The sequence below is a fragment of the Lonchura striata genome, chromosome 2, assembly GCF_046129695.1.
Source record: "Lonchura striata isolate bLonStr1 chromosome 2, bLonStr1.mat, whole genome shotgun sequence".
Lineage (NCBI taxonomy): Eukaryota > Metazoa > Chordata > Aves > Passeriformes > Estrildidae > Lonchura > Lonchura striata.
This window is the reverse complement of record NC_134604.1, coordinates 23,092,449-23,106,394: the sequence shown is the minus strand read 5'-3', so window position 1 is coordinate 23,106,394 and position 13,946 is coordinate 23,092,449. Positions and strand designations below refer to the sequence as shown.

The 13,946-nt window shown below is 46.5% G+C and overlaps 1 protein-coding gene across 2 annotated transcripts in view; it reads right to left on the bottom strand.

The window, feature by feature from the left end:
• Positions 1-60: 60 nt before the first annotated feature.
• COL8A1 (collagen type VIII alpha 1 chain) overlaps positions 61-13,946 on the bottom strand; it is a 107,082-nt gene continuing 93,196 nt past the window's right edge. The window contains exons 1-3 of one of the 2 annotated variants that reach the window (XM_021548856.3): positions 9,917-9,948; positions 5,371-5,686; positions 61-3,596 (exon numbers count right to left, since the gene is read on the bottom strand). In XM_021548856.3, the coding sequence (XP_021404531.1) occupies positions 1,690-3,596; positions 5,371-5,683 (2,220 nt within the window). In that variant the 5' untranslated portion in view covers positions 5,684-5,686; positions 9,917-9,948 and the 3' untranslated portion in view covers positions 61-1,689. Of the gene's footprint in view, positions 3,597-5,370; positions 5,687-9,916; positions 9,949-13,946 lie in introns of those variants that run through there. The other variant, XM_077781217.1, reaches the window with a different exon arrangement.

The following is a 13,946-nucleotide window of genomic DNA, read 5'->3' as shown; positions in this document are numbered from 1 at the left end:
TGAAAATGAGTCACCAGGATGAATGTTCCTTCTGATAGTTCTGAATGAAGACAGAATTGGTTTTTGGTTTTATTCTTAAAGATATTTAATAAGGTGTTTCTTTCAAATCAGTACAAAAATTTTAAATACAAAATTATTTGCTTTTGACATATCTCATATATTCTGGGAACATACTGAAGTCACCAGTGTCTGGTAAACTGTCCATCCATTCCTTCCACTGTTCCATGAAATTTCTGAGATAAAGCACCACATTATATTACTGGAGTCCTTAGTCAATGTTAGACTGCATTAAACTCTGCATTTAAATAATGGTAATGCCAGTTAAATCCAATCTTAGTTCTGCATGAGAAAATCTAGGTAATTTTTGAATCAAAAGCAGTAGCAGTAGCTAAAGACATGGAAGAAGTGATGAGCACTTAACTCCTTGAACTAGCGCAGCCTTGTGTGATGTGCAGCACTGTACAGGGAACCACAGCAAAGGCCACTGCCCTCTGGAAACAGAACACTTGCTGAGGTGAGATTAGCACCGTTGATGAGCAGAGACTCCGCACACAGAAGTCGCTGTCCTCAAGTACAGAAAAGTATTGAGGCCTGCAGGTTCTCCTTGACAACTGGTAACATATAAATAAGGATTGGAAATCAGCTTTTAGATAGAACCAAGTTCTCAGATAAATTTGTATGATCAGTATTGCCAGAAAAGTTATTGGTGGATCTCAAGCAACAAATCAGTTAAGCAAACAGAGCTGCTTCTGCTTTGCCTAGTCATTGAAGAGCAAACTGATTGAGCTTTTGCTGAGTGGCAGAATAGGTGTCTCTTCTAACAAGCCAAATGGGTTCTTGGTACAAGCACAGAAATCCAAGCAGATTTATGCCACCCTGAAGTATTGCCATGTGTTGGCCAAAAAGTCTCAAAGACTTGGCAGAAGTAAATCAGGGAGATTGACCTCATCTACTTGAGCTGTGTGAATAGAGAATGGAGGCTTTTCAAGTGCTGTGTCATTTGGAGGTGAAACCAATGTCTGCTGAAGTTTGTGGTGACATTTTAGGTCCAATGACTGCTGGAGAAGGCTCAGGGGGAATGGTCATGCCATCAGGATTCCTCTTCCATCATAAATAAATTGTTCAGGAAAAAAACACACCTGCAGGATTATTTTACTATAGGAGAAGTGAAATACAAGTCTCCAGTTAAGTGAACCCTTGCTTGTCAGGCAGACCTGCTGTAAAAAAACCAAGAAAAACCCCCCACCCAGACAAATACGCCACTCAATTTTTTAAAATATAATTAGAGTCTGACCTACTCTGCTTTAAGTCACTGTTTTTCATCTTATAACTATGATCAATGCAACAGGAGTGAGTGAAATACACAGATTTGAACTTTAGTACTGAATTACTGTGAATGAAATTAAGTAAGCATGGCATTGCAGAAATATATAATGTACAGCTAATATGTCCCCCTTGGGTGCAAAACAACTGTTTATGAACCTGATCCTGATACACTTCTTTAGTTATGTTCACCATACCTTTTTTTTATATAACTAGCTGTGCATAATGTTAAACGTTGTATTATTTTTTTATTTTTGTACAAGATGGTCCAAAATGGTCATAAAATGCGTCTTTTGTTGTATAAAAGTTTGAAGCAGAGGATATAGGTTTTGATTTTGTGTGTGTGTTGTGTGTGTCTGTTTTGTTTTACATGGGATACAATAAATACCCTGAAAAAGACGAATGAACGTACTGCCCAGCATAGAGTCCTGCCGCTTGCTCGGATGGCATCTGAACGTAAACCTTGTCTCCGTGCATCAGCTGCACCACGGCACTGCCCGAAGCCTGGTCCAGGAAGCCCTTCTTGTACTCGTCGTAGGTGTACATGAGCGGCTCGTTGTTCTTGTACAGCGCCACCCACACGTTGGTGCCTTTACAGTGGACATGGTAGGCGAAGTAGTAGACGCCGGGGATCTCGCAGGTGAAGATGCCAGTCTGAGGGTTGTAGTTCTGCCGGCCGTTGTACAGGAGCTTGTCGAACTTGACGGGCACCCCGACGCGGGGGAAGGGAGTGAGGAGCTCTGCCGTGAACGCGGGCATCTCGTAGACAATGCCGCCAGCCTTGCCTTTCTTGCCCTTGTAGCCGTAGGGGGACTTCAAGCCTTCTATCCCTGGCCCCACCTCAGGCAAGTACTGTCCCACGGCTGGTGGAGTGGGCGGGATGATGACCGGGGGACCTGGGGGCCCGGGCGGGCCCGGTGGCCCCTGGAGCCCTGGCTGGCCGGGAGGACCGAGCGCCCCAGGCTTTCCCGGGGGTCCCTGCAGCCCCGCGGCACCAGGTTTGCCTACCCCCGGGAAGCCGGGGGGGCCGGGCATGCCTGGCTCGCCCTTCGCCCCTGGCAGCCCAGGGGAGCCGATGGGACCGCTTGGTCCCGCAATGCCCGGGATGCCCGAGGGGCCCTGAAGCCCCTGGGCACCGGGGAGCCCGGGCTCACCCTTCGGTCCCACAAGTCCCGGGACACCCGGCAGCCCCGGCAAGCCTTTCTGTCCGGCCTCCCCCTTGGGTCCTGTGGGGCCCGGCAGCCCCCGCAGCCCAGGGCCACCCACTTCCCCAGGAAAGCCTGGCTTTCCTGGAAAACCCTGCATGCCGGGTTCCCCCTTGGGGCCGACTGGTCCTGGTGGCCCTACGGCACCCCCCTCCCCTTTAGGTCCTGGGAAACCGGCGGCCCCCGGGGGGCCCATGATGCCCGGCAGGCCTGGCTGGCCGGGCTCCCCTGGTGGCCCTCCCATGCCAGGTGGCCCCGCGTGCCCCTTCTCCCCCTTCGGCCCCAGGGGCCCGGGCAGACCGCCCACACCTCGCTCCCCTTTGGGCCCGGGGAAGCCCGGCTTCCCAACTCCGGGGAGGCCGGGGGGCCCCGGCAGGCCCGGCAATCCCTGTTCCCCTTTGCCACCTGGGAAGCCGGGCTGGCCGGGTATGCCGTCCTGGCCTGGTTTGCCAATGCCAGGCGAGCCGGGAGGGCCTTGGATCCCGGGGGCCCCTGGAGGCCCCTGCAGCCCTAACTCTCCTGGGGGTCCGGGTTTTCCCAGCGGTCCCTGTGGGCCAGGGAAGCCAACCATGCCGGGTTTGCCAACCCCCGGCAGCCCCACGGGGCCAGGGGGACCAGGCAGCCCAGGTGGACCCTTCAGACCTGGCAAACCTGGGATCCCAACCCCCTTCTCCCCTTTTGGCCCTGGGATCCCAGGGATTCCCGGTGGCCCCTTCATCCCAGGCTCACCCTTTGGCCCTGGTTGCCCCTGCAGCCCCGGAGCACCCGCCTTTCCTATGCCAGGAAGCCCATGAGGCCCTGGTGGTCCCTGTGGTCCGGGTATCCCCATGGGCCCAATCTCCCCCTTCGGCCCCATCTCCCCTCTTGGCCCTGGGGGCCCCATGATCCCCGGTTTTCCTGGCATCCCTGGCAAACCCGGCTTCCCAATTCCTGGGTATCCTTGTGGGCCTGGTTTTCCTTTGGCTCCTGGCACACCATGACCTGGTAATCCTGGTGGCCCTGGTGGCCCTCTTGGTCCAGGCTCACCTGGGGGGCCTTGTTCACCCCTCAGACTGCGCATGGGAATTTCTGGATCAGGAAGAAAAGAAGAAAGGGGAGAGAGAGATAAAAGGTGAGTGCAGTCACATTTTTCAAAAAAACAGGCAGTTTTGAATTGAATATGCTTTTTATGATGCCTCGTGGTGTAGTGGTAGACAGAGACAGCTACTGAGTTACAGGTTGGTATTGAGAATGAAGAGGATATTACTACTGTTTTTCATACTCCAAACTTCCATGTATGCTTCTGCTTCCACAAAGTAATTACTGTGCATCATATATAAAAGCCATTTGGGCTTTGGTGGTGTTTTCTACCTATACAATCTTAAACACCAAAATCTGCATTTTGTCCCATGTTGCTGTAGATCAATCTACCTGTAGGAGTTTTTGCAGGAAACTCGGTACTCTCGTGCTGTGGGAGGAATCCTGGCATAAAAGTGCTTTATCTGGAGTGGCATAAATGAGCAAGATCAATTAAAAAAGATTGTATTAGTAAGAAGTTTATACATAGGGCATGTCTGATTTATCCAAAGGCTTTGATTCCCATTAGAATATTACTGGAAACCTGCAGCCTTAATCAGTATTGCTATTTTGGCATAGCCATGTCTAGTTATGGCTCTTCTAAATACTTTGCAAAATATTTTATTGTCCAAACTCACATTTTTGTGTATGTGACCACTTATCATTACAGGTCAGGGTGGGGAAGTTGCTGCAGGGGTTGGTTATTTTTCAAGCTGCTGCTTTTTGAGTTACCTGGAAACTCTTTCCAGCTCTAAAATGCACAAAGAAGTGAGAGATTTGTGGAAGGATAGGAGATGAGGTTTCAGGACAACTGTTCTTTGGGAGGCAGAAACCTTCCCTGTCTGTATATGTTGTGTTTTATGCACATCAAAAATCTTTGCTCATGAGATAGATTGATTTTACTATAGTTAGTGGTGCTTATTCAAACACTCCCAACAATAGGTCTTGAAATCTTCCATTTTCCTCTGAAGTCAGTGGAGGCTGTGGTTAGCTGGGGCTTCAGTAAGACGATGTTACCCAGTTTGTCTGCAATTGCACAGACACTGGCAGTCCTCACAAGGATTTTATGACACTGGGTATTCCTGGTCACCCTTTGTATTTTGTACTTTTTTCATGTTTTCTTAAGTATCTTAATACTGTCCAGACTGTCTTTACTGAATAGGGAAAGTGCTTGTACATGCAGACTTGTGCATTAAACCTCTGTATTTTCAATGCCTCTGTTACACCCATAAATAACCTATAGAAAGAGAACTCTAGAGTATGAAGAGCAGTTGTATATTTTTATATGCAAATCTCAAAATCACAGGGTCTGGACAAAGACAAAACAGTGATGTTCCCATAAATTCAAATCTTGGGGCTCTTAGTTCTTATGTCTGTCTGCTTGTTGCAGTGAGAGTGGGAGAAGATCCAGACAGGGCCATCATCTGAAGGAAACCCCATCAGAGGGTCTCCTACAAACAGGTGTGATGACAAAGTTTTTCCTGGAGTTGAACAGCACCTGAGCACACCTGTGTGCTGGAGGCTCACTGCAGGTAGGACTACTCAGAGGTGTGCTGCAGCCCAGAGAATGACTGTGATCTTGTGCTGGTAGCCCTGAACTGCCCCACAGCTCCCATGAACCTGTTTTGTCCACCTGTGGCCAGGTATGAGCCTGGCCACAGGTGGACAAAAGTACAAGCACAAGAGTGCTGTGCCCAGCCTGCAGCAGCAGCCTGCTCCAATGTCCAATTTCCCCACGACAAACAGATGGGACCAAGCAGGAGTGGAGAGGGACGTGCTGACCCACCTTTCTCTTTCTTGGGAGCCATATCCTTGCTGAGCATGGGCATCTGCGGGACCTCCATCCTGTACTGGGGGAGATGGGGGTACTCCTTCCCATAGGGCATGTGGGGCATCTCCTTGCCCAGGTGCTGCATCGGGATGCCTTCTTTGCCCAGTGGCATGTGAGGTACTTGTTGTCCGAGGGGTTGATACTGGGGCACCTGAGGTGGCAGCTGCTTGATCCCATAGTAGGCTCCACCTTGAGCAGACCTCACCAGCTCTAGGTAAACAGTTACAGCCACTGTGAGCAGCTGCACAGGGAAGAGTAGCATGACCATCACCTGTGAAAAGCACCACAAAACACACAGTTGGAAGAAGATGTTTTTTCATGTTTTGCATTCCTCATTAGGGCAAGCTGTTCTCATTTTCTGCAGCAAACTGGACCTGAATCTCTGCAAAGTGGCCCCGGGTGGTGTGCTGCCCTGGAGGATATCCTGCAGCAGGCTTGTATCTGGTTTATTGGAGGCTCTACTCAAGCAATACTATTACAGCAAATGCTCTTTTATGTTTTACTTTTATGCCACCCCAGAGGAGCCCTCTGTGGTTACTCCACACAAGGGCTTGCTCCCAGTTTGCTGCCTTCTCACCTGTGTGATTGCCACAGTTTGAGGAGCTCTGCTGCAAGCTCTGACACAGGGGAAGAGCAGGCAGGGGATGTGGGGATCTCCTAAATGTGTTCTGCCCAAGGAAGCTGTACTGTCAGTTCCCCTTCTGCTTTCTACGGCAAGGAAAGCTTTGTTTCTGAGCTTCTATCTGTGCCTGGGATTGTGCCCTGTGGCTGCAGTGTGCAAGGGCTGTCTGCTTCTATCACAGCAGCTCCTTGCCAGCTCTCCTCTTAGCTGGGCTGGGATTCTCTCGGCCCCCTTGCAGAAAAAGTGGGCCTGCTTAGGCTGCCACTGCTCCAGGTAGGATCAGCCAACCCAAGTCTTTCTCTGGGAATGTTCAAATATTTTCTCAAGGTGTCCCCCACTGCAGATCCTGGCCCACTGCAAGGCAGCCCACCCCAGCATCTCATCAATCCTGCTAACACAACAGAATGGGGTTGGGCTTGCTTTCCTTTAATTTATCAAAATGTTAGCTTGGGACTTCTTGTCCCACCTGCTGTTGGCTTTACCTTTTTCAGTTAAGGGCATTAACATCAGCTGAGCAGCAAATTAGGAACCAGGAACTCCCTCAAGTAATGCAAATTAGGGGAGAGCATATGGTAAAAAGAGACTCTTTGTGTTGGAATATTTGTCCCACAACCAAATTCGACATTCAAGTCCTGCCCTTTCCAAATACACATGGCAATTGCCAAGCCTGATGGCTGTTGCTGCTGTCCCTTTTTTCTACCATGCAAAGATGCCTTGCATCCAAATGCACCCAACCTGGGTTCATTTCTAGGTAATTTGTATTCCAGAGCTTTGCCAAACTGCTGATCAGGACTGGCTCCCAGAAGCTGCTGTGCTCTGGTGTGATGAGGGCAGCTGAAGAGACAGCAAGGGCATTGTGTCACCTGCTTGTTTTCCTGTCCTTCCCTCCCCAGCAGCCTGGCTTGACACAGAGGACAAAAAAAGTACCTCAGTCTATGGCAAAGGGGTTCAGCACTGTGCTCTCATTTCTGGGAAGTATTGTTTATCGGGAGAAACTTTCCCCTATGTGTCCTTCAGGTTGTATGTTTTACTCCTCCTTGAAGTTTTCCATTCACTTTGTGTTAGCAAAGCACCTGGGAAACCCTTGCTACTCCTTTAAAACATTTTCCCTTCATTTTGCTTTAGGAGATTTAATCTCTAAATGGAAATCCGTGTATAATCTTTACTGAAGGTGTAAGTGGAGGCTAGATCAAAATGGTGTAGTTGAAACAAGTAGAAGGTTATTTTCAACAGTATCATATACAGACGTATGAACTACAAAAAAGATGGAAACGTGTTAACAGCAAACCAAACCTTTTTAAGAAAATTAAATACTATTAATAAACACTAGATGGAGCATATGCTGCACAGCTGAGTTTCTACAGTCACTTTCCCTGCCAGGAATTCTTGGACATAACCAGCTGCCATGTGGCAAAGAAAACCAGAGCCAGGATGTACAGGAGTTTTTAAGTGTAGCTAAAGCCCAAGCACAGTCTCTCATTCTTGTTCAACAAAGCATTTCAGCAAATGCTTCTCCTCCAGTGAGTTTAATGTAGCTTTTAGCCCACAGCTGGCTGTGCTGCTCTGAGCTAAAGGATTAGGGCCTTGGGATGTGGTATTTCTGCTTAAAGCTCAATGGTGAGCTTTGGAGTGGAAGGACAGCCTGTGCATGATCAGTTATTGTGGCTTGGCTGGGGTGGTGTGACTGAACTAACCCACTGCAGCTTCATCTGGGCACATGGATCCTAAGCAACATTTTGGGTTGTTTTTTTTTTTTTTTTGTTTTGTTTTGTTTTTTTTTTTTTTTTGTTGTTGGTGGCTGGCGGAAATGGGGGAGGCAGGAATATGTCCCCCTTGTCTTTCTTGGTCTTCCTGCTCCTTTCTGTACAGGAGTAACTTGCAACAGCTTTGCCTCTCTGTAGCTGAATAGGATAATGCCTGCCCAAGTTTGCAGGGAAAATCCCAGTTACTGGAAAATTTGCACTATTCTCTGCACCTCTCTCAAAGGAAAAACATTATCTGTATGAAGGGAGAAATACAGTGAAACCTTTAAAAAAATTATAAAATACTGGATAATATGGGACTATTTTTGAAACCTGTTAGGTGAATTTTGAAGAATGAGGTTATTAAATTAGTGTCTTGGCTACTCTGTTGTTCTGCTGGCCAGTTTTGGGGATGTTGTTTTTTTAATAAAAGATAACTTCAGTGGAATAAGTAGAGGGAGAAATAGGTAAAATTTCTTTGGATGAGATTTTCTCCTTGTTTTTATTACAAAATATGGACTTTATGTGTGAGTGGGAGGTATTTTAAATATTTGAAAAAGCTTTTCTACAGGGAGACACCAGCCTGCCTGCAGCTCAGGGTGAACTCGGCCTCCTGCTGCTCATGCCAGGCTGGCCTGGCCCTGCCAAGCATCATTCAGTGCACCTGCACTGGAACAGGCATGGCCATGAGGTACACGAGGTCGTTTTGTGTATGCATATGGACATTTTGAGGGAGATCAGGCAAGACTTCTAGAGATAGCAAGGCTCCAGAGAAGGAGGTAATCTCACTACATCTGTGTTTCCTGTAGTGTTTTTTGACTCATCCATAACCCAACCAGTGTGGCCTGGAAATGACAGATTGCTTCTCATCTATTGATTTTAGTTGGAGTTGTGAAGTAGCTGAGGTGGAAGGTGGGGGTTTATTTACTGAACAACCTTGGGCTAGATGGGACTTGGCTGACATCTTTGTGGGAGGAAGTCAGAGCCTCCCCTGTGGCCTTGTGAGCTGTCTGGGGCTTGGGGTCTGCCACAGGTACTGGAGACAAAGCCTGTGTCTGCTCAGCTTGTCTCCCCCTGCTCCCAAAAGAAGGAGGGATCAGACAAAATTAGTCTTGACAAGAGATGTGGTAGAGTCATATGTGCTGCTGCTGGATTACTGCTGTCAGATACCATCACTACAGGGGAAGCCTGCCCAGAAGCATGAGTGATGCCAGGGATTGTGGGACTAAGATTCAGTCAAAGAAAGAAACTGAGAATTTCTAGCCAGGCAGACGCCTGGGAAAGAGCTGGAGAGAATGTAAATAATTCTTTACCTCTCTTGTTTTTCACATTGTTTATAGTTAAGTTCTATCACTGTGCGTCAAGCACTCTGCACCAATGCTGTGGGTTGTTTTCACTTCAGAACCAATGGATTTGGTCCTTGCGAAGCTCTGTATAAAAGAGCAGTGCATTTTGAATAAATCTGAGTTTTTAGTATTACAGCCTTCTGGGTCAGAGTCTCTTCATTCCCACCCTGCCTCGACAGCGACAAGGGATAGTCCTCAGAGTTTCTGCTTATTGCCTCTCATCCTGCTCAGCTTCTCTAAAAAGTTATTTATGTACTGGGAGAACCTGAAGGTGTGTTTTTTCTGCCTTGCAGTTTGTTTCTGAATGCCTGGGTGCACAGCTCTAGTTTTAAGACCTCATTAGGAAACCACAAGCATCTGTAAATGCCTAAAAACTACTGAAAATCTTGCTCTTGGTTTTAAAAAGAAGCCTAGAGATCCCAAATGTTGGACAGGTTCTCCAGAGCTTCTGAACAGCAAAAGGAGATGTTTTCCTAGCAGTGACAGAACTCGAGGAAAACAGAATGAGTAAGAAGAAACCTGTGTTGATGATGCAGCCAAAGTATGAAACTTCCCACCCCCTTCACCCAGATCTCAGCAATTTAGGGATCACCTCCAAATCCATTCATGTAATGCAATCTAACATGCTTTCCAAGGTGACTGGAGCAATAATTTGGCTTTGGATTGGGATTTTCCAGGGTTTTTGTCAGAAAGCATTAGGAATGTGTCTGTGTATTTGTAGCAGGTTAGTAAGTGCACGAGTGCACCTTTAGAGAAGCCAAGGTCTTGGAGAAAACAAAGTTTTACTGTACCTTTGGGTGTTGGAAGGAAGATGGAGGAGAGGAGCCACTTAGCCTTCCCACAATGACATGTCATTTTGCACTAGTCATTCAGATTAAGCCACAACAAACATTCTGCTTTACCTAGGGTGGGACAAGACATTTGAGGGTGAAGGAACATTATCCTAAACTACAGTGTTCAGTTGCTTTGTGTGAAGGTATCTGGTTGGCTCTGTGGGTGAGAGAGAATCCCTGAAAAAACACATTTTTACAGGCAAAGCTTGAGTGAAAACATTTCTCAATCATCTCTTTGGTAGAGCTGTTCTCCTGAGAAAACTCTAAAGGACCTTCCTCTGGCTATTTGAGTTTGTCAGCAGAAACAGGAGACAAAACAAAATGTACCAGCAGTCATAATTCTTAAATTGGTGTGAAGAAATAATGGCTGTTCTAGCCTAATTATATAAAGAATGTATGGAAAGAGTGATGCCCATCCGCTTGGGACTTGAAATCATAGGTGGTCTTGCAAAGAGTGGAAACTAGACCTTGATTTATTGGTTCTTATGAGAAAGTCATCACTCTGCAACCAACGTTGGGTTGTCTGAGAACTTCTAAGATACTCATCCAAGGACTACCCCAATGGGCTTAACTTACCAGCCCTTGCTTTTGAATTGCTGTATTTCCCAAACAGGCATAAGGCATGAGTAGATCTCAGTGACCTGAAGTCTTTTCCCTGCAGTCCCTTCCATAGGGGCTGCCTGAAGCTGTAGGCACCAGTTCCCCACTGCACTGGGGGGATGACTTTGCTAGTGCTCTGGTTTCCACATGGACAATGAGTGCTGCAAAATAAAAATCCTACTGACTCTGGAGATTTTGTTCCCAGAAGAGTGCTACTAAGAGAAGATTGACGATAAAAAGCTAAATTTTCCAGCGTGTTTTTGTCTTGAGATCAGAAGTGGTTAGGGTGACTTTTGGGGTGATCTTGATAACAGATCCTATTACCAAATATCTACAATGGTGTATCCACAGGAACAGCATTATACACTTAACTAAAGTGTCTGTCATACAGAGACATGCAAGAGCAGTATAATGTAATGGAAATGGCAGAGTGGGTGAGGTGTGCAGCTGCTCTCTGGGGGTTTCCACTGGCTGGCCCCAGTTCTACACAAAGGTACGTGGCAGCTCAAGAGATGTCACAGAAGGGCTTGTAAGAGAGAACTGAAGTCCTCACAAAGTGACAGCACTTTTTTTTTTACGTTTTCGTTTTTAGTGCTACTTTGGGAACAAGTACCTGTCCTGTCCCTGCTTTCTACATACCCTTAAACCACTGATTGATTTGTGTTCACAAACATGTGAATCCCCCCACCACATACATGTCTTTCTTAAGGTCTCCACCACTTGAAAAGCATTGGATTAAGCACTGGGTTTATAAACTGGGGATGGGGGTGTTGGCATTTGTAAACTAATTCTGTTAGCTAGCTACCTTTTTTGGAAGAATTCTCAGCACAAAAGTAGAAGAGCAGCTATCTAGGCTTTAGTTCCTGTAGTGAATGAGCTAAGCTATTCCAGTGAATAGCTGCTTGTGACTTCAAGGGTGGGGTGTTTTCAGATGTGAGAATCAAGCAAATCTTGATTGTTGTCAGCACTGGTGCTGTAAAGTGTACCTGACTTGAGCAGTGAATTTCCCAGGACATTCTTGTCCACAGTTTTCAAAGACACTATTTCAAAGCTTCATCACAGCTTAAATTCATCTCTGGATCATTAACTCCTTTGAGGACTAACCTGTCAGTCAGTGAGTACTTTCTGAAGAGATCTGAGGTTACCGTGTACTGTACAGAGACTGAATTTTAGTGGAAACTTGTGTTTTCAGGGACAGGAAAAAATAAAACCTCTGCATGACAAATAATTTTGTACATGCTCAAGTGCCATTTAATGCACACATTGCCACACTTCCTTCTGTGCCAAATGAGTCTTTATGTCATTTGGATATATGTTTTCCAGTTTGCCAACAAACTAATTAAACACCAGTGTAGGGGGTTTATTTTTTTGCAAATTCAATCATATTTCACATAAAAGCAGGGAGTGAAGGCAACCAAATATACCTTGAGATGTATTTCCTCTGAAAGCTAACCATTTTGTAACCCAAATTAACACTAGCTGCACTGATTTAATCTTATTTCCAGCAGTGAAGAGCAGGAGGGTAGTAAAGGGAGCACAGCCCCTGGGCGAGGACCCAGCCATGCTACTGGCACGAGATGGTTGATCTATGCCCCAGCAGGTTTTGGGGTCCTGCACTATTTTGCTTGTAACAGTGCCTAAAGCTTCACTGAAGGCGATACCTGTTTCTTGAGCAGGTGAAGAATTTACCTTGCTAAAGTGTCCGTAAGAGCCTGTTCATTCAGTAGGGAGGAAAGTAGGATTTATGGTAAATGTAATCCTGCCTTTTTGCTTCTTGAGAAACTCTCCCACAGAGATCAAGTTTATTTTTTTTCTCTCCCTCCTTTTCACTGTCCCCTCCAAGGAAACAAAGTAGTCTCAAGTGTCTGTGTTCAGTTTAGATTACCAAGAAACAGCTATTGTTCAGTATGTTAAAAATAAATCATATTTTGCTCAAGGTCTAACAACTGTGTCTGATTATCATGTGGTATTTACTAAATCTAAGACAGTCATAATAAGTATTGTCATAATAAACATTTCAAAATGCATGCATGCATAAACCTGCTGCTAATGGAGAATATTCAACACGTGGCAGATGCTTGTTTCTACGTTTTTTAAAATTCAAAATGGTGCCTAGAGCTTCTTTTTTAGAGAAGTGTGATAACATCTAAATAAATGGCTTCATCTTAAAAACCAGTGGTCATCCATAAGCTATCTCTGGCTTCACTGGTAATTACATGATCTTTTCTTGCAATTCCTGGGGAGGTCTCTGTTTATCCATTTATAAAAGCATTTGCAAAAACAAAGCTCTTGCCTCTGCTCCAGTTCATTCTGCAAACACATTCATGTGTGTGCTCATTCTGGATGATCACCCAGCCTTCTGTATGAAAATGGCACCCTTGGGCTTCCCCAGTTTCTTACTTCCAAACTGAGTATATCTGCAGGTGGACCTGTATCTGTTGCTTGTGTGCAGGTATTTGTATATGCCTATGTGTGAAAAGACACCCTGGCAGTGGAATCAGTTACAATGAGAAGGAGATTTTTAGCTCACGCAGACATAATTATGTTGTCTCTAGTCTTCTCCTCCTGCCCAGTCTGCTGTGAGCCTACCTATGTGGGCTCAGGTAGACATCTCCTCATCTCTCTGCAAATCTGGGCATGATGAGTTTCACATCATCACAGCCCCAACTCCCATGCACAGGCCTCTGCTGGCTCAGCACAAACACAAAGCTCACAATTTATGATGGTATTAGGATGCTTGGTGCTGGTAATTGATTTCCAGGCGGCTTCGTCTCTTGCATGTTTTTGAGGATCTGGCCCAGATGCTGTTTGCTGGAAAATGCCTGAAAGCTACTCTGAGTCAGATGGCAGGGAGCCGTGACAAGGATCAGCAAGTTGGGCACCACGGGCCGGTTGACCACAGTCCCCGGGGATGCAGCTCTCTTGCCTGGTGGCATGTACTCATTTGCATGAATCGGTGCCTGACCTCGGGCTGGGGAGGAAGGTCCAACGTGGGGGAATGTTTGCAGAAAAGCATGCGACTTTGATTATGGGATTAGAATTAATTATAGGTAGGATTTAGCAAATACCTGCCTTTGAATATGTTTTCCCGTTCTCTGCCATATGGCATGCACTCAAATCCTCTGCCTAATGCTCTCTTCTGGACAATCTGCCTGCAGTCTTGGTGACAAGCAGATTTGTTGGAGACACTTAAATGACTGCCACTAGCTCCCCGTTCAGCGATCGGCAGCGATTGGCGCACAAAGCCAGACCCAGTTACATGGAACACCCAAAGTGATCAAAGTGCAAAGCTACCTCCCTGCTTATCGGCCCGGAATCATGCTGCTGGCACGGAGCCTTGGCCTGGCCGCTGATGTGTCCGAGCTCTTTGTTCAATGTGGGAACTGCA